The 22,171-nt window shown below is 35.9% G+C and overlaps 1 protein-coding gene across 5 annotated transcripts; it reads right to left on the bottom strand.

Annotated features, from left to right (window-relative positions):
- Positions 1 to 756: 756 nt before the first annotated feature.
- On the bottom strand, positions 757 to 21,899 carry C2H4orf33 (chromosome 2 C4orf33 homolog). 5 transcript variants are annotated; one of them, XM_032333413.1, is made up of 6 exons: positions 21,816 to 21,899; positions 10,526 to 10,715; positions 7,619 to 7,679; positions 5,189 to 5,240; positions 4,851 to 5,050; positions 757 to 2,464 (listed from the first exon to the last, which is right to left on the bottom strand). In XM_032333413.1, exons 2-6 carry the CDS (start codon positions 10,704 to 10,706, stop codon positions 2,359 to 2,361), a joined length of 600 nt encoding a protein of 199 aa, XP_032189304.1. In that variant the 5' UTR covers positions 10,707 to 10,715; positions 21,816 to 21,899; the 3' UTR covers positions 757 to 2,358. The 5 variants fall into 5 exon arrangements, with proteins under 5 accessions (XP_032189304.1, XP_032189302.1, XP_032189307.1 ...); XM_032333411.1 differs by lacking the exon at positions 21,816 to 21,899 and adding an exon at positions 21,668 to 21,803; XM_032333416.1 differs by lacking the exon at positions 21,816 to 21,899 and adding an exon at positions 21,672 to 21,803.
- Between the last annotated feature and the right edge of the window lie 272 nt (positions 21,900 to 22,171).

Genomic DNA, 22,171 nt, shown 5'->3' with positions numbered 1-22,171 from the left:
TCTTGTTGTGGCTTTAATTTGCATTTCCTTCAAAATAAGTGATGTTGACCTTCTATATACTTATTGGCCTTTTGTATTTTTTTTTCTGTGAAGTGTCCCTAACTGGCTTCTTATATTACTGGTTTATATTCTTCATATATTCTGGATAAATATTCTTTGTTTGATATGGATATTTTGAACACTTTATTCCAATCTGTGACTTGCTTCTTCATTTTCTTAATGGAAGCTTTTGATGAACAGAAAGTTTTGATTTTGATGAAGTCTAATCTTTTTCTTTGTTAGTGCCTTTCATGTCCTATTTGAAAAAAAAAAAATGTTTCTCTACCCTGATTATAAAGATTTTCTCCTAGATCTTTTTCACTTGGTCAGTTACATTAATTTTTCTGTAGGCTGTTAAGTAGAGGTCAAGGTTTCATTTTTGTTTTCATGATTTTTACAGTAATTCAATACCATTTGTTGAAAAGATTATCCTTTTCCCTTTTAAATACATTGGCACCTTTGTCAAAAATCAAAAGAACTTTAAGGGGGTAGGAGAAGAATCAGTGAAACAAGATGGGATTGGGAGGGAGACAAACCATAAGTGACTCTTAATCTCACAAAACAAACTGAGGGTTGCTGGGGGGAGGGGGTTTGGGAGAAGGGGGTGGGATTATTTACATTGGGGAGGGTATGTGCTATGGTGAATGCTGTGAAGTGTGTAAACCTGGCGATTCACAGACCTGTACCCCTGGGGATAAAAATATATTATATGTTTATTAAAAAAAAATAAAAAGAACTGCATATTGTTCTTTTTCCGGTTTCTCTATTCTGTTACATTGATGTATTTGTCTAAACCTATGCCAAAGTTACACCGTCTTTATTATTGAAGCTTAGTAGTAAGTTTGGAAGTCAGATTGTATAAGTCCTCCAACTTTTTCTTTTTCAAAATTGTTTTGGCTATTTTGAGGTCCCTTGCTGTTCCATATAAAATTGGAGTCACTCCCCAAAAAGTGGCCTGTGATTTTTAACTGGGATTGTACTGAATCTATAGAACAATTTGGAATAGCAAATTAGGCAGTTTATTTTCTCCTATGTAAAGAAATCTATAGGTAGGCAGTCCAGATATGATACATTACTCTATTGCACTATTTAGAACACAGGCCCTTTGCCTTACTGCTCGGGGAACCTGGACTGTCTCCTCATTGATACAATATAGCTAGTGTGTTACCTCAGGTCTGAATTATGCAATGCAGGAAAAAGTAAGAGGAGGGCAAAGGACAAAAGGTAAAACATGTAAGGCAGCTGAATCTTTCATCTTTAAAACATCTTTTCTTGAAGTTCCACCTAACACTGCATACTCACATCTCATTAACCTGAAGTGTTTTTGCATATCATTTCTATCTGCAAAGGAATCTGGAAAAATGTTTTTGTGCAATGACCCTAAAAATTCAGGTTCTGTTAGTAAAAAACAAGAGGCTAAATTATATTGTTGAGTAAACAACTAGGTATTCTGTACAAGTAATAAAAGTTCTTTAAGAAAAAGTTCTCCTGAAAGACTGCTAGCCTCTGAGTTAAGAATGCTAGTGAAAGACCAGGTTTGGTGGAGAAATTCATAGATGATATACTAGATGGCTTTAAACAATGAATTATATCACAACACAAAATTTGAAAAATTCTAGACCAGGAGTGTTTGATGTTTATAAAATAAAGTGAAGATATTTTGGCATCTGGTTTAACAGCATTAAGAAAATGTCATCTGTTTGTAAATGAAAGTAGAACCTGCTGCCCAAATTTAAGACTACTTCATTCCATTTCCTTCTACAGACTAAAAATAATCTCAAGACATGAAAAACAGCTGGTTATATACATATGTATCTTAATGATGCCTTAACAGATGTGGATGTCCTGCTTATCTGAAATAGGTCATTGTTTTCAATCTACTTCAAGAATGCACAGAAGATTCCAAGTAAAGAATTACTGTATGTTACACAGAACTTTAAAAAAATGCACAAATAAGATGTTCCAGTGTCAGGCTGGCTAAGGTTTAGGGAGGTAGAAAGAGAAATAACAGTGTTGGTTGATAGAGTCAGGGATATCTGGGGTGATGGAAATGCAAAGCAGATAGAACATGATGGCTCCTAGACTGAATGACTCTGAGAAACATTTTCACTTTCTAGATAAAGTCACCTACAAACTTTCTATTTTCTTGTTAATTCATATACAACGTGCTACAAAGATACTCTATTTTCACTGATCTCTATGAAAATAGTTGTTCTTGAAGTGTACTGGTGGTATCATGATTAAAAAGATTATACATATTGTTGGTTTACCTTAAAAGATACAGAGAAGAAATGATTGATATGGTCATCTACTATACTCCTATACATCAGGTTTCTCTATTAACCACAGCTCTGATTCTGGTTGTTTCCATTCTTCTCCAAGCAGTGTATTAAAACTGAAAGGCTTGAAGTATTCCAGACGATGGCTAAATACAAAGAAAAAGAAGGTGGGAACTGAAATGAATTATGCATTTGTAAAATAGTTGTCCTGAAGGGCTATTTATTTGTCACATTTGTGACACAACAACATTATAAAAATACCAAAGGTAAGAGGAATTCTAGTGTAAAACTTTCTCACTCTTGCTATCAAACATTCAGCTCTGAAATTCACCCACATTTCAAAACACTCTCCTCTTAATTCTAGAAAAGCTCCCTCACAGCTGAGGGAAGAATTAAAAATCAACCCTCAAAACCTGACTGATTCTATCTAGCCTTAAACAAGTATTATACCCTTAGAGATGTTTTAACATTCTAATTTTGATACACTTTCTATGATATATAGAAAATCATTTTAAAGTTTCAGCTCTGTAACTTAGAGGACTGACTACTTTGCCAAAGCAAGAGAGGTGAATGTAAAAAGGATTTAATCCTACTTATTTTCTTTCTAGGAAAACCATTTAAGTATTGTGGCTTAATGAGGAGACAAAGGCTTGACTAAATGTTACAGTGGGTCTCAGCTGTGCAGGAAATCATTCTGCACAGCAGACTCTACCTTGACTCTACCTTGAACAATGGTATACTCATACTTTCATCTAGGGTAAGTCTCCAATAACTTATAAATGAGAAGCCTGAATACAGGAAGGCATTAGCTGGTGAAGAACCAGAGAAACAAGCCATCTTGTTTTGAGGGCCCTGAGTAAGTTGCATCTGGATTCCTGTCCCATTCTGCTACCCTGACCAGATTGAACCAGGCTGAACCTGGTTTAGAGTCACACTATCAATCCAGAATTAAGAAGTTAAGGAAACCTCCAGTTATGAAATGAATAGGTCACAGGGATAAAAAGTACAGCCTAGGGAATATACTCAATGGTATTATAACAGCATTCATTGTGCACAGACTGATGGTAGCTACAGTTGTGAACATAGAGTAGTATATAGATTTGTTGAATCATTATTTTGTACACCTGAAACTAATGTAACATTGTGTATCAACTATACTTCAATTTTTAAAAAATTAAAACAACTGCCTTCGGCTCAGGTCATGATCCTGGAGTCCCGGGATCGAGTCCCGCATCAGGCTCCCAGCTCCATGGGGAGTCTGCTTCTCTCTCTGACCTTCTCCTCATTCATGCTCTCTCACTGTCTCTCTCTCAAGTAAATAAATAAAATCTTTAAAAAAAAAATTAAAACAATAAAAGAGGTTAGGGAAACAACAGAGATGGATAAGAGGTAGCAAGAAGAGAAAAGCAAAAGGGAAGGATAAGAAAAAGGGTTAGGACTGGGGACAAAAGCAAAGGGAAATGTGTGTCAGGCAGAATAAAGGAATATACTAGAAAAGATAAAGGCAAAGTGAGTGAAGTAAGAGCTTAACAGGAAGGAGAAAGCTACAGGGAGAAGGACAGTATAGCACTTTCTAAAGGTAAAAAGGCAGGAAGTCAGTCTACCATGGCGCAAAGCTCACCAGGATATCTCTGTTAGGCTCTCGTAAACAGGCAAACTCACCAGACTGGCCACCAAGCACACCCAGAGAGATACAGAGCAGGAATCTCAGCTTTTCCCCAGTAAAGCATTTGCCTTTACTGTGTTTACAGCAGTCCTTGAAGCACATAGAAAGCTGGCCAGGAGCTACATTCTCCTTAAGTGACAGCTTCAGGTGCAAAGAGCTAAGACTCAAACTGAGGAAGTATAGGAGATACCTTAGCTTACATGCCTGCTGTGCTACAGGAGCCAATATCTCTTGTGATAACAACTCCACTATTACAGTTTCTAACATCCCCATGGGAAACAAGACTGCTAAAGGGAAATCCCAAAGACATGCTGCCCCTATCAGGTATTCAGAGTTTATTCATAATTCCTCTCAGATCTGAACCAATTCACCAATTTAGGGTCATTATTATGACAGGCAAAATTGCCTAGAAATACAGTTGACATTTTTATCTTTATGAGGTTACCAGAGGAAGTAAGCTAGAAAGTTAACTGAAGGTCACATTCTCAAACAGCAAGAAAGGCTTTATTAACCCTTTACTCATACCAGAACACAGATGTCTCTGACCATTTAACTCTGAAAGGAATCATAAATGAATTCGCAACAATATTTTGATACTTGCTGTTGCAATACTCACTAAGCAAGATTTTTCTCATACCACTATGGAAATATAAGTGCAGTGCTCTACTGACAGCAGTAAGAGAGACTATGTCTGTCCAAAGTCAGTCTGTCAAGTATTTACTGAGGACCATCAGGGAATATATGACTCTGCTAGATATTTGAACACATATGTTTTCTTGGAGTGAAAAATGTTACTACTGTTCTACCCATAATTAGTTTACCAAAAACTCAGAGTTGGAACCTATCTTCATTTAATTTCTACTTACAAATCAGGTTTTTGTCCTTGTTGCAGTTCATGTTGAGGTATCGGGTAAAGAGCTTCATAGTTTCTTTTATCTGTTGATCCATGAATTGCAAATGAATTGAATTTTGTCACATTTGGTGGAAAATAACTCCAAGGAAGATAAGCTCTGCCTTCCCATTTTGTCTCTCCTCTAGACACTTTGTATGACAGAGCAAGTTCTTGCTACAGAAACAACATGTGAAACACATAAGGTAAATTCAGATTTATATTTTAAGCATTCTATTTAAGATATGTATCTTTTACATATGTATCTTAAAGATTACATTTAGGGATTTTTTTCTAATATTTTTATTTACTTACTTTCCAGACATTTCTTCTTCCAGAGAGTAAGAGTATCAAATGTTGTCCATGACTGTCAAAATTAAAATTTGTCATGAGTGTTTGAAAGAAACAAATATTACCTTCTTTACTTTCCTTCATATCTGCAATATGTGCTTATAACTCAGTTTCCAAATAATTAAAAGATGCAAATGAATAATGGATAATTAAAGAGAGGACTAGTGTGCTCAGTTACTTAGAAATACCATCTTTGAGTTTATCATTTTTCAGACAACTGCAGTGAAATGCATAAAGCTACACATGTCCAGACTGCTTTTTATATTCTGAAAATAAGAATTTATATAAAAAAATACTTCAACTGGTTAGATGGTACAAAGTATGAAAAAGGGGTGGCGGGTACCATAGTATCCGGTACTCATAATAAAGCCCATTTCAAAAAATATGTACTCTAGGAGAAGCTGGCACCAATTTCAAAGTCTGAATCCAATAACTTTACTAAAGGCTACTTCCATGGGGAAAAAAAAAAAGAACTATCTGAAGCTCATTAGGAAGATAGAAAATAAAAACATAGATTGTCTACTACAGGTCAAGAAGTTGAAGATTTTAATTTGTATCTATTCTCTTGCACAACTGTCCTCAACCTGCCTGCCTCTTGTATTTTCCTGCTTTTTACCATTAGTTTCAGACACTGGTGACACATTTTTCAAGATAAACAAAATATAACCTCATGTGAAATTCTATTAAGAGAGCATAATTGGGATTAATCAGGTCAGTTAGAATCAAAGGATTTTAAGTAATTATATGAAGCAAATTTACTGTCAGTGGAAAAGACTGAACATTTCTACTCAGATGCTCTGTTGTGATCTTTTCAGGGAAGACTTCCCTTCAGTAAACTATTCTAACAGAAGACAATTATTATTTTTCATTTAAAAGTTCTCTGCTTATTTTTATTATTATTATGCAACTTTCAGAATATCCTAGGAGGGATAAAAGTCCTTGCAAATCAAAACAACAATATTCTTCATGTTGCTTTCCCAGAGGTTAATTAACTGTCACAGGAGTTCATTGTCAGAAGCAAAACCATAATAATTGATTGATAACTGTCCCGTAATATATGAAGCCACACTACTCTACAGATTTTTAAACTTATTAATAATGCAACTTAAAAATATATTTTTAAATTATTAATTTTATACATGTTTATCACATAATTTTAAAACAAAAGGGAATCTAATTATCCTATTCATCCATTTTCACTTTGTGAAAATAAACTGATATTATCATCTAATGAAATTAAAACTAAGTATAAAACTAGAATTTCTAACATATCCAAGTTCTTAACCGCTTTCTAGACAAGTAATAAACCTATTTGCCTTAGCTTTTTCACCTGTTTGATGAAAATAATCACACAGCAGTTGAAGTTTTCTTACCTCACAAGACAGTTAAGTCATATTTTTCAATAAAAGACACTGGCATGTTAGTTAAAAGGTGACAAAGATATATGATTATTCTCAAAAATATAATTATGAACAGCTATGCTTTCCACATTAGAATTAGCAAGAAATCAAACTAAGGGAAAAGAAAATGATACCTAAAATATTTAAATCAACTGTTTGGGACTCTGCCCACCCTACAAAGGGACAGAGGCTACCAAATATTAGATACTGAAAGGTATTTAAAGGTCATTTAAAATGAAAAGTGGCAATACAAAGAAATATTTCATTACTAAATATTTTACTAATTTAGAATTTGTTATCATGTAGATAACAAGTAGGTATAAATTTACTTTTTCACATAATTTACTTTTTCACATATGCAGGGAAAAGAGTAAAGTAAACAAAGTAAACAGGGTTCCCAAATGACTGGTTAAATTTGAACAAAAGGGTCCAAGATTAATATTTTTAATAAGTCTAAAAAAAACTATGTGTCATTTAATTTTTATCCCTGGCACTGAAAACAAAGTGATGTAGTATACACTCAATAAATGAATGATGAATAAAGGAAAGAATATGCAACACATAAAATTTAAATAATTATGCAAGACATAAAATTTAAGTTTAATCTAGTTATTTAAAAAAATTCCTTAAAAGAAACTAGTTCAATTCATTGTATTTATATCTCCCTTTATTTCTGAATAGGTAATTCATAATGATGTAAATTTCATAATAAGTAATGAAAGACAGTTTCTGTTATTTATAATGATTTTTCATTTTACAAAAAAACTTTCAATTTATTAGAAAACCAACCTCATTAGTGAATTGAAAACAGTATCAATGTAATATTTTCAAACATTTATAAAATATGTTTTACTTGAGAATAAAGAAGTATATATAATTTAGATTAGCGTTCTTCCTTTTGGTTGAGCTTTTAACATGAACCATATAATTTATAACCAGAAATTAACTATATTCAAATTATGAAGCTGTGAGTTAGAAAAAATTTTATACTTACGGACAAAGTTCAACTTCTAAATACTGTTCAGTTATGTCATTCAAGAAAAATACTTCCACAACTTTTGAAAACAGAGAGAAGACATACCAAGAAATTTAATTTTACTTCAGTAGTAAATTATTTTTTTAGAGTATAAAGTGAATTAACTCATTATTTTTAACTATAATTCTATCTCATAAGAAAAGGGGAAAAGCAAATAAATACACATTGCCCGAAAGAAGAAATACATAAAAAACAAATCACCAATTTTTCCCATATCAGATTGTCCTAAGATTAAAAATATTAATAAAGCCTAGTGTTGGGTGAGGTTCTTAAAGAAACGAATGTTATTACACAGACTTTGAACCAGTTATCTTCTTCTAGGATTTAATCTTAAGAAATAATCAGAGAACTGGGAAAAGTAAGTATAATACTATTCATCTAAGTATTGCTCAAAAATAGAGAATGATCTACATGGTTATTTCCTATGATATAAATAAAACTATTACACAGGAGAGCTGTTAAGTAAGTTATGGAATTCATATATTCCATGCAATAGAATATAATGCAGTCATTACAATCAAATATACAGTTGAATTTTTTTTAAATATTTTATTTTTTTATTTGAGAGAGAGAGAGATGGCAAGAGAAAGCAGGAGTGGGGCAGGGGGAGAGGGAGAAGCAGACTCCCCACAGAGCAGGGAGCCTGATGCAGGACTCAATTCCAGGACCCTGGGATCATGACCTGACCCAAAAGCAGACATTTAACCCCCTAAACCACCCAGGTGCCCACCAAGTGGATACTCTTAATAAAAATACCAAGAGGGAAGGCGGTATGGATTGCTGTTACACACACACACCAAAAAAACCCAGACACTTAGCTCAAAAAGTGGTTTAGGGAAGGATTCCTGGAGAGGGTGCTATCTAAGCTCCACCTTGAAAGATGAGTTGGAATTGGGGGAAGAAGAATGATGGAAAGGACATTCCAGGGTGAAAGAGAAGTGCAATCAAATGTACATGATTAGGAAATATCATCCCTTAAAGAACTACAAGCAGTCCGGTCTTCCTAGGCAAACATTTCAATGCACAGAGAAGGAATGCTGCAAAGAGAATAAGGGGCTAGGTCATGAAAAATCTTATATAAAGATCATAATAAGAAGGGCAAAACTATCCTGAGAGGACAGGGAGCCTGAGAAGGTTTGCAAGGACCTGAATTATGAGTTTGAATTTTCATTTTAGATCGATCACTCTGGCTTCTAAGTGAAGGATGGATCTAAGGGTAAAAAGACCGTAAAGGGTGCTTTGACTAGCCCAAGTAAAAGATCACAAAGGCCCAACCTATGGTACGGAGAGTGTGAATGAAGAAGAGGTACTAACTAAATCAGAGAAATGTTAAGGAGGCGAAGCTGGTAAGACTCATAAATAAATCCAAATATGGAGAGTGAGAGAAAGGTTATCTTGGAAAGCTCTCATATTTCTATATGTAGTAAACTGATGTATTATAGTGTTTGGGCAACTGGGGAAAGAAGCAGGTTTATGAAAGAACTGGATGAGTTGAGTTTAGGACTTCTTGAGTTTGGTGTCTGTGGTACCTCTGGTAGCTAAGTCACACTAGTGTCTATACCAGCAGGTAGCTGGTATATACAAGTTCTGTATCAGTAAAACACAACATGTTTCACATATGATAAAAATTAACACTGACAAATATATGCTACACAGATGTTAGTATGGCCTCCAGGAACCATCAAAGCTTTCTTTAAAAGAAATGAAACCTATATTAGACCTTGAACTAAGTGCATGAGAGGCAGGGGATGGGGAATAGAATGAGAAAAGGTACATGGGTGAGAATATGCATGGATAGTAAGACAATTAGCCTTTCAGAAGTCAAGCTTTTGGTTGACATATGACTCCAGTTACATATTGAATCTAGAAGACAAAACAAATGAGTAAACAAAAGGTAGAAATAAACCCATAAATACAGAGAACAAACTCAGGGCTGCCAGGGGTGGGGAGAGTGAGGGGTACAGAGGGTAGGGGGATGGGCAACACGGATGAAGGAGAGTGGGAGATACAGTCTTCCAGTCACGGAATGAATAAGTCACAGGGATAAAAGTAACAGCATAGGGAATATAGACAGTGGTACTGGAACAGCGCTATGGAGACTGATGGTAGCTACACTTGTGGTGAGCACAGCATAATGGAAAAACTTGTCAAATCACTATGTTGTAAACCTGAAACTAATGTAACATTGTTATATTAAAAAAGAGTTTTTGATTGAATAGGATAGCCCAATTTATGAGTATTCTGAAAGCTTAAAGGAAGGGTTTGAATTTTATCTCAGGGATAGTTATGGTTTGCCATCTGAGGAGTGGAATCATAAAGAGTATTTCAGAAAGATAAGTTTGGTAGCTTAATTATGATACATTAGAAGGGGATCATAGAGCAGATCTGGCACAGTGTAATTTTATGGCATGTCCTTTAGCCTTCATTTGACATGTGAGATTAATTGCCAGTATAAAATAAAAACTACATTTCCTATTAAGGCTGACAGTATTTCTATAATAAGTAAAACATCCCCAAACTTCCACAGAGAAGGTTTATAAGGTTAAAGTAGCAATTCGAAGATACTTAAAGACAAAACAGAAATGCTGAACTCTCCTTTAAATAGGTATCAGAAGTAAACGAAAGAACTATGGCAGCAATTTAAAAATCTGGATTTGTCATTGCCATTTTTCAGTGTTCTAGTTACATAGCTTAAGTCACATAAGTGATGGTGAAAAAGAATGAGCGCTTGGTAGAGAACGGAAGAAACTGCGCATGTCAGTTGCTCGTAAGAGCGCTCACTTCCTTACAGTAAGATAAAATAATAGTTCTAGGAGAGGTTATTATAGATTTATGTTTGCAGTAAAATACAGTACTTCCACTTACCTTCATAATTCCACAGTTCATTGTAAGGTTTTCCTGGTTCTCCAAGTGGGGCTGGAGGATCATTGAAAAATGGAGCACTAACTTCCACCATCACTCCTCCATCACCTGGATTCAGCCCGACAAACACTGGCTCATGCTTCACGGGAAAACCATCCCAAGTGTACTGAATTTTAAAATCCATCTGAAGACTCTAAAGGAAAAAAGAATAAAACAAACTCTTTAACAATTTACAAATGTTTCCTTCAGTTGGAAATGAAATTTTCAATGCCAAATAGCAGGCAGGAAGGCAGCAGAGTGACAAGAACATGGTTCTGAGAGTCAAAAGGCCATTTGTGTTATGGCAAACCATGGACAGGAGTTCTGTTGTAAAATAGGTTTTTGGATCCTAAAAGCTTTAGAACTAAGTCTAGATCCAGCCCAAGTTACCTTGTAAAGAGTATATCAAAATCATTTATTTTATTTTTTCAATGTTCCAAGATTCATTGTTTATGCATCACACCCAGTGCTCCATGCAATAGGTGCCCTCCTTAATACCCACCACCAGGCTCACCCAACCACACACCTTTTCCCCTCCAAAACCCTCAGTTTGTTTCTCAGTTCACAATCTCTCGTGCTTTGTCTTTAAAAACTGTAATTAAGTCCACCGATGACACTGTTCATATACTTAATAACTATAAGCATTATGAGTTTCTATGTCATTTGTCTCTTATTCTAAAATGTGCAGGTGTCTGAATTATTGGATCCCTTGGGAATCAAGATCATTCTAATAAAATTCGATCTGATTAAAAAAAAATAACTCTATAAGTCATCAGAAGCACTTCTGCTAACACTTGTTTCTTTGGCTAAAACCCTTTCTTTTTAGGGTGGGAGTTGCAGGGCAGGAGGTACTCCAACCATTTCAAAGTTAATAGAGTTTAATACTGTCTTCCTTGGTCTCAGGGTACAGATTTTCTTAGCTACTTCAATTGTTGAAATTTCACATATTAAATGACCATGTTTGGTTAATCCTTTATCTCCCAATTAGAAATGGGAATGGAATTAGCATTTAAACTTTGAAATAGACTAAATACATTTGATACAAGCAATATTTGCATTTTTGCCTTTTTTCTAAGGATTAACTAGACATCCATAGCATTCTAGTAAAGATTTATATATTTATTTATTTGACAGACGGAGATCACAAGTAGGCAGAGAGGCAGGCAGAGAAATAGGGAGGAAGCAGGCTCCCTGCCGAGCAGAAAGCCCGATGCGGGGTTCGATCCCAGGACCCCGAGATCACAACCTGAGCTGAAGGCAGAGGCCTTAACCCACTGAGCCACCCAGGCACCCCCAAAATTACATTTTTTATTAAACACTATATCAGGAATTCTATAAACATTATCTCACTTAATTTCACAACAAACTTACAGAGGAACCGTTTTTATCCTCATTACAAATCAAGAAACAGATTTGTCCAAGGTCACATGGTTGGCAAACCATGAAACTGAATCAATGTAGTCATATTTTCCCAGCTGACGACATTTCAGGAATCTGCAAGGAGGTGCAAACCTCCTTTTAAGAGTGGTAGAGTCCCCAAATCATACGAGGTCCTTATGTCTTGTTCAGAAGATAATCTTGATTAGTAACAATGCTATTTCCAGACTTAAATTTCCCTTATCTGAAGTCTTTGAATGCATTTCCTCGCTTCATATGTTATTTTTACTGCAAATAAGTTAAGTTTTGGATAAATTTATTTCAATGAATAGATACTACTAGGTACCAATCATTGGGAGATCCAAATATATATGCTCTGTCCTACACAGGAATCCAAGATCTTTGAAAGCCTTTTTCTAAAGTATATAGCTCTTCCTAATTTTTACTACATGTTAACAAATTTTAATTGATAACCTCAAAAACTTCAAAATAATTCTGGTATTACAACCCATTTGCAACTAATAGTACTTGAGAAGAGGATATATTTAGTAATTTATATTCTTTATTATTAAAGTAAGCACAGTGAGTGATAGGATTGTATAAATTGATTCTGATTTTTGTAGAATTTAGTACTGATTTATATGGAATAAAAACCTCAATAATAAACTGATTCTTTTTGTTGTTGTTGTTTAAAGATTTTATTTATTTATTTGACAAAGAGAGATCACAAGTAGGCAGAGAGGCGGGCAGAGAGAGAGAGAGAGAGGGAAGCAGGCTCCCTGCTGAGCAGAGAGCCCGATGCGGGACTCAATCCCAGGACCCTGAGATCATGACCTGAGTCGAAGGCAGCGGCTTAACCCACTGAGCCACCCAGGCGCCCTGATTCTTTTTTTTTTAACCAACATTTTTTTAAAAAATTTCTTTTCAGCATAACAGTGTTCATTGTTTTTGCACCACACCCAGTGCTCCACGCAATACGTGCCCTCCTTAATACCCACCACCTGGCTCCCCCAACCTCCCACCCCCCGCCCCTTCAAAACCCTCAGGTTGTTTCTCAGAGTCCATAGTCTCTCATGGTTCACCTCCCCTTCCAATTTCCCTCAACTCCCTTCTCCTCTCCATTTCCCCATGTCCTCCATGATATTTGTTATGCTCCACAGGTAAGTGAAACCATATGATAATTGACTCTCTCTGCTTGACTTATTTCACTCAGCATATTCTCTTCCAATCCCGTCCATGTTGCTACAAAAGTTGGGTATTCATCCTTTCTGATGGAGGCATAATACTCCATAGTGTATATGGACCATATCTTCCTTATCTATTCATCTATTGAAGGGCATCTTGGTTCTTTCCAGTTTGGCGACCATGGCCATTGCTGCTATAAACTGATTTTCTTTAGTTGAAATATCAAAGCACATTCTTCATACATAAGTGGTTAAACTTCTATCCCAAATTTTGGTACTATTAAGTATCATCTTGAAGCATACAGGAAGACATAAGAATAAATCAAGATGTTAGAAAAGCTGATTAAATCTGATTCTTATACCAATATGCTGAGAGAAAATGTTATTCTCCTAACTTGGAGCTTGACAATCCTGGCAAAATATAATTTTGCAACTAGGAAGTTTTGACAGATTCACTCATTCTCCACAGAACCACCATATGTACAAAAATACTGTACACATTAGAAGGATCCCTATCTTAATCAGTAGGGTTCCCACCAGGGAATTTCCAACTTCTCGCTCTTCAAGGCAATCATCTCTACGTCCACATGGAATTAAAGCACATTCAGTGATTGGATCCTAAAAATGGCCTGTAATTTCCATGCACATGTCTGGTCAGAGTGAGGTGTATTTTACAGCTTCAAATTAATTCAAAATGTAATCTTATCTGAAAGTTAAGAAGAAATTAAATATAAAAGCATAACTACTCTAGTTGAGAGTATAAGGTATGGATACCTCAAGACTTTCTACTGGCCCTTTTCCCTGATTTTTTTGAGTAGTGTTTAAAATTACTGTAAGAAATGCCAATACTGTAAGAAGTGCCATGGCTGATATGCCCAAGGGTAGAATGTAATTTTGGCTTAACTGCATAAAATGGTTTTAGTTTCCTGTTAGAATGACAAATTTGTTAATTTGCTTAAAGGAAAATTATGTTAATCCAAGTGTGCATAATATTTATAACCAATATAACCTAAAAAAGTATAGTCCTACCCACTAGTTTACAATGTAATCTAAAGATAACCTGGACCTAGACAGAAACAACTGATTCTCCTTCCAACTTCCAAGGGATACTGAGAACTGTCTCCTGAAGCTTAATTCTCATGACCTCTCAATTTTTTTGTCTGCACATGTGCTCATATGAAGTAAAGACAATTCTACTGTAAATGTCCTTTGTGACCTGTGCTAGTGTGTACCCCCTGCTCTACTTCCTGTCATTCTCTACTGCCTGTACATTGCTCTGTTTTGATTCACAGCATTATACCACATGACATATTTGTTTATTGTCTCCTCATTCCCAACTAGAATGCCTGTTAAGTAATAGGAACTCATTATTTATTTATCAAGTGAATAATCACCTTAGTCTCTGGATCCAAAATTTCATGATTCTAAGAAATCAGCTGTGTTTGTGGTATCACTCTCTTTCAACCAAAACAACTATAAATAAGGTGATATATCTAGAAACTTCCTCTCAGTTTAGTTTATCAAAAGTTTATTAACTACTCACTTCTTTTGAGTACCATACCAGGTGCTAGGGAAATTAAGTATAAGCCTATGGGGAGTTAGAGATGATTCTCATGATTCTCAGAGATGATTCCAACCAAGTCTCATGTAGCTAAACCAGCTAGGTCTATTATCAGTTGGTTCATTTTGTAGTCCAATTTAATAAGGTTGGATCTATATACCAAACTAAGTTTTAAATGAGTCCAAGATTTACAAATAAAAAACAAATTAAAAAAGAAAAAATGAATTTTTAAAGATGATCTTAGAGTAGAAAAGTCTTTTAAAATATAACCCCAAACCCGAAAGACATAAAAGAAAAGAGTGATATATTTGGCCGCATAAAAATAAAAATAACAAAACTGAAAGCAGAAGTCTGCTTACACCCACCAAAAGAAAAGCACACCATTACAAAATCAAAAGACAGTTTCGGGAAAAAAATATCTGCAACATGTATTTCAGACAAATCAGTAACTTCTTTAACGTTTAAAGGGCTCCTAGAAATCAATAAGGAAAAAGATCAATATCCCAGTGGAAAAATGGGAAAAAACAGTTGGCAGAAAATAAATGCGAAATTTTCAACCTCACATGATAGAAATGCAAATTAAAACAACAATAAATTACTATTTTCACCAACTGGAAAGCTTGAGAACATTCTGTGATATGAGGACTGAGAAATAATCACATTATTATTGTTGGGACATAACTGGTACAGCCTCTGGGAAGAGCAATCCCTCAAAATCTATCAAAACAAAAAAATGCAAATATTCTTTGATTCAGTAATTCTAGTTCTAAGAGTTATTACACGTGCACATATACAAAATGACATAAGTATAAAGATATTCACTGTGACATTGTCTACAATAACAAAATATCATAAGCAATTTAAATACCCATCAGCAGAGGAATGGTAAGGAATTTATGCTATATCATGGAATGAATTACTATGTACCTGCTAAAAAAGAGTAGAGCAACTCTATATATATCTAAAATATATTAAGTGAAAACAGCAAGGTGCAAAAAGTATGAATTTATTTTATTAAAAAAGAAGACTATTTGCATCTATGCTTGTGAAAGTATACACTATCTCAGGAAGCATACACAAGAAACCAGTGATGGCAGTGGTTACCTCTTTTGAGAGAATTATTTACTTGAGACAACAGAGCAAGGGAGGTTTACTTTCAACTGTTGTTACTAAAAACAAAACTACCTGGATTTTATACTATGATAGACACTATTAAAAAATAAATGAGTAATTTAAATATATTTTTGTAAAGTCCATTTTATGGCTGGATCTCTCAGAATATGCAATCTACCTCTTCTCTATATTATATATGCTGAACATTACTGAAATGTCAGAATGAATACTGGGAATATTATTGAAGGAATATATTCATTCAAAGTGATCACCAGCCTATTACACAATTTTGATGCTGGTTGTTCAGACTTTCTTAAAAGAATGTTCATTGTTAATTTGTGTTTTTCCACATTTTAACCTCTACTCTCCAAATTACCCTTTCATCAAAAAAGTCACAATTTTTAAATTATTTTCATGCTTGTCTGTACTATGGACAGGCCTTATAGAAGGAAATTAAGGAAGAGAAATGAGAAAGAACTCCTAAGTGCCTAGGAGACAAAAAACGTTCCACAAAGGTTAAAATTAGGAAGTTATGGAAAAGATGTTTTCTCAACACAACGTTTTACAAGGAAAATTTCCAAATTCTTCTATTCACGAAATATTCTTTAGTTTCCTACAATAATTATTTTTCAGTTTGCATTCTGCTTCCACCTGCACCCCTACCTTATAAAAAAAATGGAGAAATGAGGAAGTGAGACGGAAAGCGGGAGTAAACTGTTCCAACAGAAGAAGCTGCTGAAAAATAAGTTAGCAGAGAAAAAGCTAACAAGACTAGGTAAACGTGCAAGTAATGACTGAGGAAACAACGTGTAACAAGAAGAGAACACAGACCGGGAAGCTCTTTACCTTGCTCCACTCAGCTCGCTGCTTTCTGCGGAGGTGACTGGAGAGCCTTAGGCTCCGCCCAGATGCCTACACAGGCTGGGCCAGGGCTTGGAGGACTGAAGCCGACTCTACCCGGTTTTTGCCGGAACCTGGGTGGCTCAGTGGCTTAAAGCCTCTCCCTTCAGCTCAGGTTATAGTATCAGGGTCCTGAAGAGAGTCCCACTTGAGGCTCTCTGCTCAGCAGGGAGCCTGCTTCCCCCCCCCATCTCTCTCTGCCTGCCTCTCTGCCTACTTGTGATCTCTATCAAATAAATAAATAAAATCTTATAAAGAAAAAAAGGAGGCTTAAAAAAAAAAAAGAAAGAAAAATGTGAAAGGACCACCAGAAAACTCAATCACTCCACTGAAACTTGAGTGGTTTTCTAGATGGAGAAGAAAGGGTAATTTAGTAATATAAACACTGTGTAACAATCTTAAAATGAACTATAAATCATTAGGATTACAATAGAACACATACAGCAATAATTCACTTAATGTAACTAAAGGTTAACTGGCAATATAAGCAAAACTGTAAATTAATTATATTACACTGGCCGGAAACAATATTACCCTAAATGTAAATGATATTACATTGCTGGGACTACTGGAAGGCATATACATAGTGATTAAGGATTGTGACATTTTAATGCCTAGATTAAAATTCCAATTCAGGCACTTTCCATTTATGATCATCAACAAGTTACTGTAAAAAGGATTTTGTAAGTGAGATACATATATATATAATACCTATATACACACTGTACACTGTGTCTGTATGTATATGTGTGTGTGTGTATATATATATATATATATATATATATACACATATATATATTTAGCATAGTGCCTAGCATATATGTAGTAAATACTCAGAAAAGATAAGCTGTTATTATTAAAGTATATACAGGTTTGCTTAAAGAAAATATTTCTCAGATGCCTTTCGGTTAAGTTAGTTAAGAGTCTGCCTTTTGGCCCAGGTCATGATCTCGGGGTCCTGGGATCGAGTCCCACATTGGGCTCCCGGCTCTGCAGAGAGTCTGCCTCTCCTTCTGCCCCTCATCAGGATCATGCTCTCTCTCACTCTCAAATAAATAAATAAAATCTTAAAAAAATAAATTAAATAAAAGGAAATATTTCTCTGTCTCAAATCACTAAAATTACAAGTTTCTTAAGTGCTTTTCCTATATAAAACTAGACACAAGGCAGGATAGGCTAACTGACCCTTGATATAATAAAATATGGTTAAGTGCTCCAGAGATGTACAACATGGTTCTGGTTGGTTCAGTCTTACTTATCCTAGTAGCTTCAGAATTTATCAACCTATTTTCCTCCATTTAGTGTCTCTTTCACCCAAGACAGTGTGAACTTATTGTTTCTACACAGGATTAAAGGTAAGTAAATTCATAAAACAGTCATACATAAACTTTTAAACTTCTCTGTCCAGTCTGACCAGCAAACCTTCAGATGGTGAATGAAAAGATTACTCCATACACCTTAACAGGAGAAAGGAGAGGTCTGGGCATGAGAAGCCCTAGCAGAGAAAGGCCTTGTGCCAAATTTTGTCTCCACTTTTATTGGGGTCTTAGCAATATGTCAGGTGTAAGCACAAAGTGAGGAAGAAAGTGTAACTTTAATGGTCAGGATAATAACATATGAAGCACGTGATAAGGATGAGGAGGCAAGGAGTTGGTGAAGTACATGACCACCACAGGTGCTTGTTTTTCTTCAAAACCTAAATATTGACTCCCTTGATGAGGACCTTGAGCAGCAGTAAGAATTTGGCCATTTTCGGCCAGGAAACTTCGAAGGAGACCCAGTGTTCAGGGACTCCTCCTTTGTTTATCAATTAGTCTCACCCAGGGAGGCACATACAAGTCAGATTTTGTCTATCCAAGCACTGTGAATTCCCTCACTTCTAAAGAAAAGGTAATAATTTACAGAACTACAGTATTTCCAAGTAATAGAATCACTCTGTATTTTGGCTGCTGAGAGTTACCAAAATGTCTATAGGATCTGTGGGTTTAATCCGGCAAGGGGTCACTACACCTGAACTTCACAGTTACTCTCAGAATACCGTGCATATTCTACATGTTTAAGAAAAGTGATCACAATTTTCTTCTGATCTGAAAGAGCAGATATTACATTAGCGTGTAGCCATTATTCAAATATTGTTCAGGTAAAGTATTACAGTATACCATATGAAATTGAAGAAAATCACAATTTCATATGGCTCAGCCTAAATATAATTTACTCAAAACATGCTTTTAAAAATCTCTTTGGGGGAAAATAGCTTTTGTATTCATTTTACCGAAACTATGATTTTTGTTTTCTAAAAATCACTTTTGGTGGGAAAGGGAAATAAGGAGTTATAGAGATATAGAGTTTCAGTCATGCAAGATGGAAGAGTTTTAGAGATCTGCTGTACAACAATGTGCATATAGTTAAGACTGCTAAATTGTACACATGAAAATCTGAGAGATTTCATATCATTTTTATACAAGAATTATAATAATAAAAAAGACAAGCTTAAAAAGAGAGCTCCCAATTTCTAGGCCATGCTTCTCTTGGCTGGTTAAAATAAACTTAATTATTTTATTTATTTATTTATTTAAGAGAGAGAGAGAGAGAGAGAGTGCGCACAAATGGAAAAGCAGAGGGAGAGGACAACCAGACTCTATGCTGAATGCAGAGGCTTGATCCCAGGACCCTGAGATCATGACTGGAGCTAAAATCAAGAGTTGGACACAACTGACTGAGTCACCCAGGTGCCACTAAAATAAACATAACTATTGTGTTTATTTTTATTTATTTATTTTCATTATTTTTATTTATTTATTTTCATTATTTTTATTTATTTATTTTTATTTATGTTATCATTAAGAGCTTTTTGAAAATCCCTTTTTTATGGCATTTGATGACATCAGAGAATGTTTCATATGGTTTTGACCCTGGCTTAAATCTCCAACTTTATATTCTTCATGACGATTTCCACATAGTCCTGGGTGCTCAATGTCAATTTATTATAAAAATTATTATTAGTAAAAGCTATCAATTTTCAGGAGTTTTCTTACTGAAGAAATATATCTAACATAAAAACGTGAAATTGGGGCTAGAGCATGGTTAAACCCATACTAAGTAATTTTTCTCCCACATCTCATCCTTGTACTCAGTTACACTAATAGATACTTTCCAAGCACATCCACTGAATTCTTTAAATTCATTCCTTCATCAGATATTTACTGAATGCTCATTGAAGTTCCAGGCACTCTGTTGGAGCCTGGAGACAAACTACAAAACAATCTGATTTTTGACTGAAGGAAGAAACATGAAGTATTAAGGAAACACCTTTCTTGGGAAAGTGGGTAGAGGACACAAAGGAACAAAGCAAGCAACACTAGAGGGAATACTTAAAGGATGAGTGGAAGCGTAACAATTTTGTTTAATAAGAATGAAAAATATTTTTAAAAAATCCACTGAAATACAAAAATCAGCAGAATCTTGTAAACCAGCTCCCCAAACTTTAAATCTCAAAACTGTAGCTTGTAACTTAACCATATAAGCCAAATAGTTCAAGTACAGAGATAAAAATTCCAACTTCAGATATTTATTTTACACAATGGAAAGACCACTCATCATTTATATCCAGAAGGTTCTCTTTGCTTTCACCACGAGTAATGTATCTTATCAACTTACACTGTAAATGTAGAATTAAGTTTATAACTGTTTGGTGCCAAATTAAACTACAATATGATAATATACAGATTTAAATGTAGGAGAATTTAAACACAAGCCCCTTGGGAAGTCAGTGAGGAGTTCATGAAGAAAGTCATACAATGACCTTCAAAAAAGAGTTGAAGTTTGCCCACTCAATCTCTCCCTCCAATAAATTTTTTGTATTAACTTCATGGCCACCAAACACCAGACCAAGTTCAATCTTCACGGACACAAAACTAAACTTTTTTAAAAATGATTTTTAGATCTATCTCCCTATGTAACAGCCAGTCTTTAGAGGAAGGGACCACCTCATTCTCTCAGTACTGAGTATGGAGAAAGCTTCAGGACTTCGAATACCTAACTGGACACAGCTGGACACATTTAAAAAATTTCTTAATACATTCTGCTAACATTACTTCCTTTATGTAAGAGTCTGCATATAGGACAAGAAAACTTATATTATTAAAGAGAAAGCCAAATGGAGGGACCTCTTGACCTGTTTAGTGAAACTACTTCAATAAAAACACACAATCTTTTTTTTTTTTTTTAGATTCCTATCTATTTATTTAACAGACAGATCACAAGCAGGCAGAGAGGCAGGCAGAGAGAGAGGAGGAAGCAGGCTCCCCACCGAGCAGAGAGCCCGATGCGGGACTCGATCCCACACCTTGGGACCATGACTTGAGCCGAAGGCAAAGGCTTTAACCAACTGAGCCACCCAGGCGCCCCAAAACACACAATGTATTAAAAAGCACTAACACTAGTGGCTAGCTTCAAGTTAACATTTTCACTGCTAGTGTTGAAATTTCCCCGCAGAATTAAGATAAAGCTTAAACCCAGACAAAATCAATTTTTAATACTGGAAATTGTCATTTACCCCTGAATATAAAGCTTTGCCTATTATTTTTCTGGAAAAAAAATGTAACTTTTTTCTTTTTTTCGAGGAAGCAAAGTTATTCTAAAGAAATAACTGGTGAGTTTGCAGGATCTTTGGAGTGCCTTTAACTATATGCCTTATTGATATAGTTACATATTTAAACAGCTATTTCCTTCCTCTAAAAGACCCAAAGAGGCAAGATCGTACTTAGCTGCTGGAGTTCAAGCCCATAATCAAAAATCGTCGGGAGGGTCAGCCTTGGTGGCGGGCTCTGAAGCCTCCAGACTGGGTTCCGCCACCAGCAGCAGAAATCTACTTATTTTCCACCCACTCTTTGGCTAGCGGGTTCTCCCTGTCCAGAAGTGCCAAATATCAGAGATCCTGGGAGCATTTAAGATATGTATCAGATGCCCTACCTACGTTTACATCTCCGGGATTTTCTTTAAAACACACACACACAAACACCGGGCTCCAACAGAGGAACACGCAAGCCAGCGAGCTCGCCCACTGGCTCGCTAGTGGCTCAACCCGCGGTTACCCAGGTTCTCACAGCTCCGTCCTTACCTTGACAAATAGCCAATGGCGTGCAAGGACTCTAGGAAGCGCGATGGCGTAAGCGTGGACGTCCACGTGATGACGCAGACGGCGTTACCGTCTCCAAGGAGCGGTCCGGGGCACCGGTTTCAAAGTCGCAGGGCGGGCCGAGTGGACTTCCGCTGCTGGCCTCGGGTTTCCCCGTCGTCCTGGAGTCAGCCCCGCGCCCCAGACGCTCCTCCAAGGACGCCGCCACCCGGCTGCTTGGCGGCTCCTTCGGCTGTCTCCTAAGTGGCCCGACACGACCCCGAGTGACCTGCGGGACGCCTGTAGCCATCCGCATCCCCGTTTTACCCGGCCGGGATTCGGGTGGCGGTGGAACAACA

Source organism: Mustela erminea, chromosome 2 (assembly GCF_009829155.1).
Source record: "Mustela erminea isolate mMusErm1 chromosome 2, mMusErm1.Pri, whole genome shotgun sequence".
NCBI lineage: Eukaryota > Metazoa > Chordata > Mammalia > Carnivora > Mustelidae > Mustela > Mustela erminea.
Note: the sequence above shows the minus strand (reverse complement) of the source record. Positions and strands in the feature narration are given on the sequence as shown.

What these genes read in the sequence shown, in the direction of transcription:
- C2H4orf33 (XM_032333413.1), bottom strand. Translation starts at nt 10,706, where the DNA reads ATGGATTTTAAAATTCAGTACACTTGGGATGGTTTTCCCGTGAAGCAT. An exon ending in TGAACTGTGGAATTATGAAG is followed by an intron (nt 7,680 to 10,525) that starts GTAAGTGGAAGT and finishes TGTTTTCAAAAG; the next exon opens with TTGTGGAAGTATTTTTCTTG. An exon ending in CAAGGACAAAAACCTGATTT is followed by an intron (nt 2,465 to 4,850) that starts GTAAGTAGAAAT and finishes CTTTGTATTTAG; the next exon opens with CCATCGTCTGGAATACTTCA.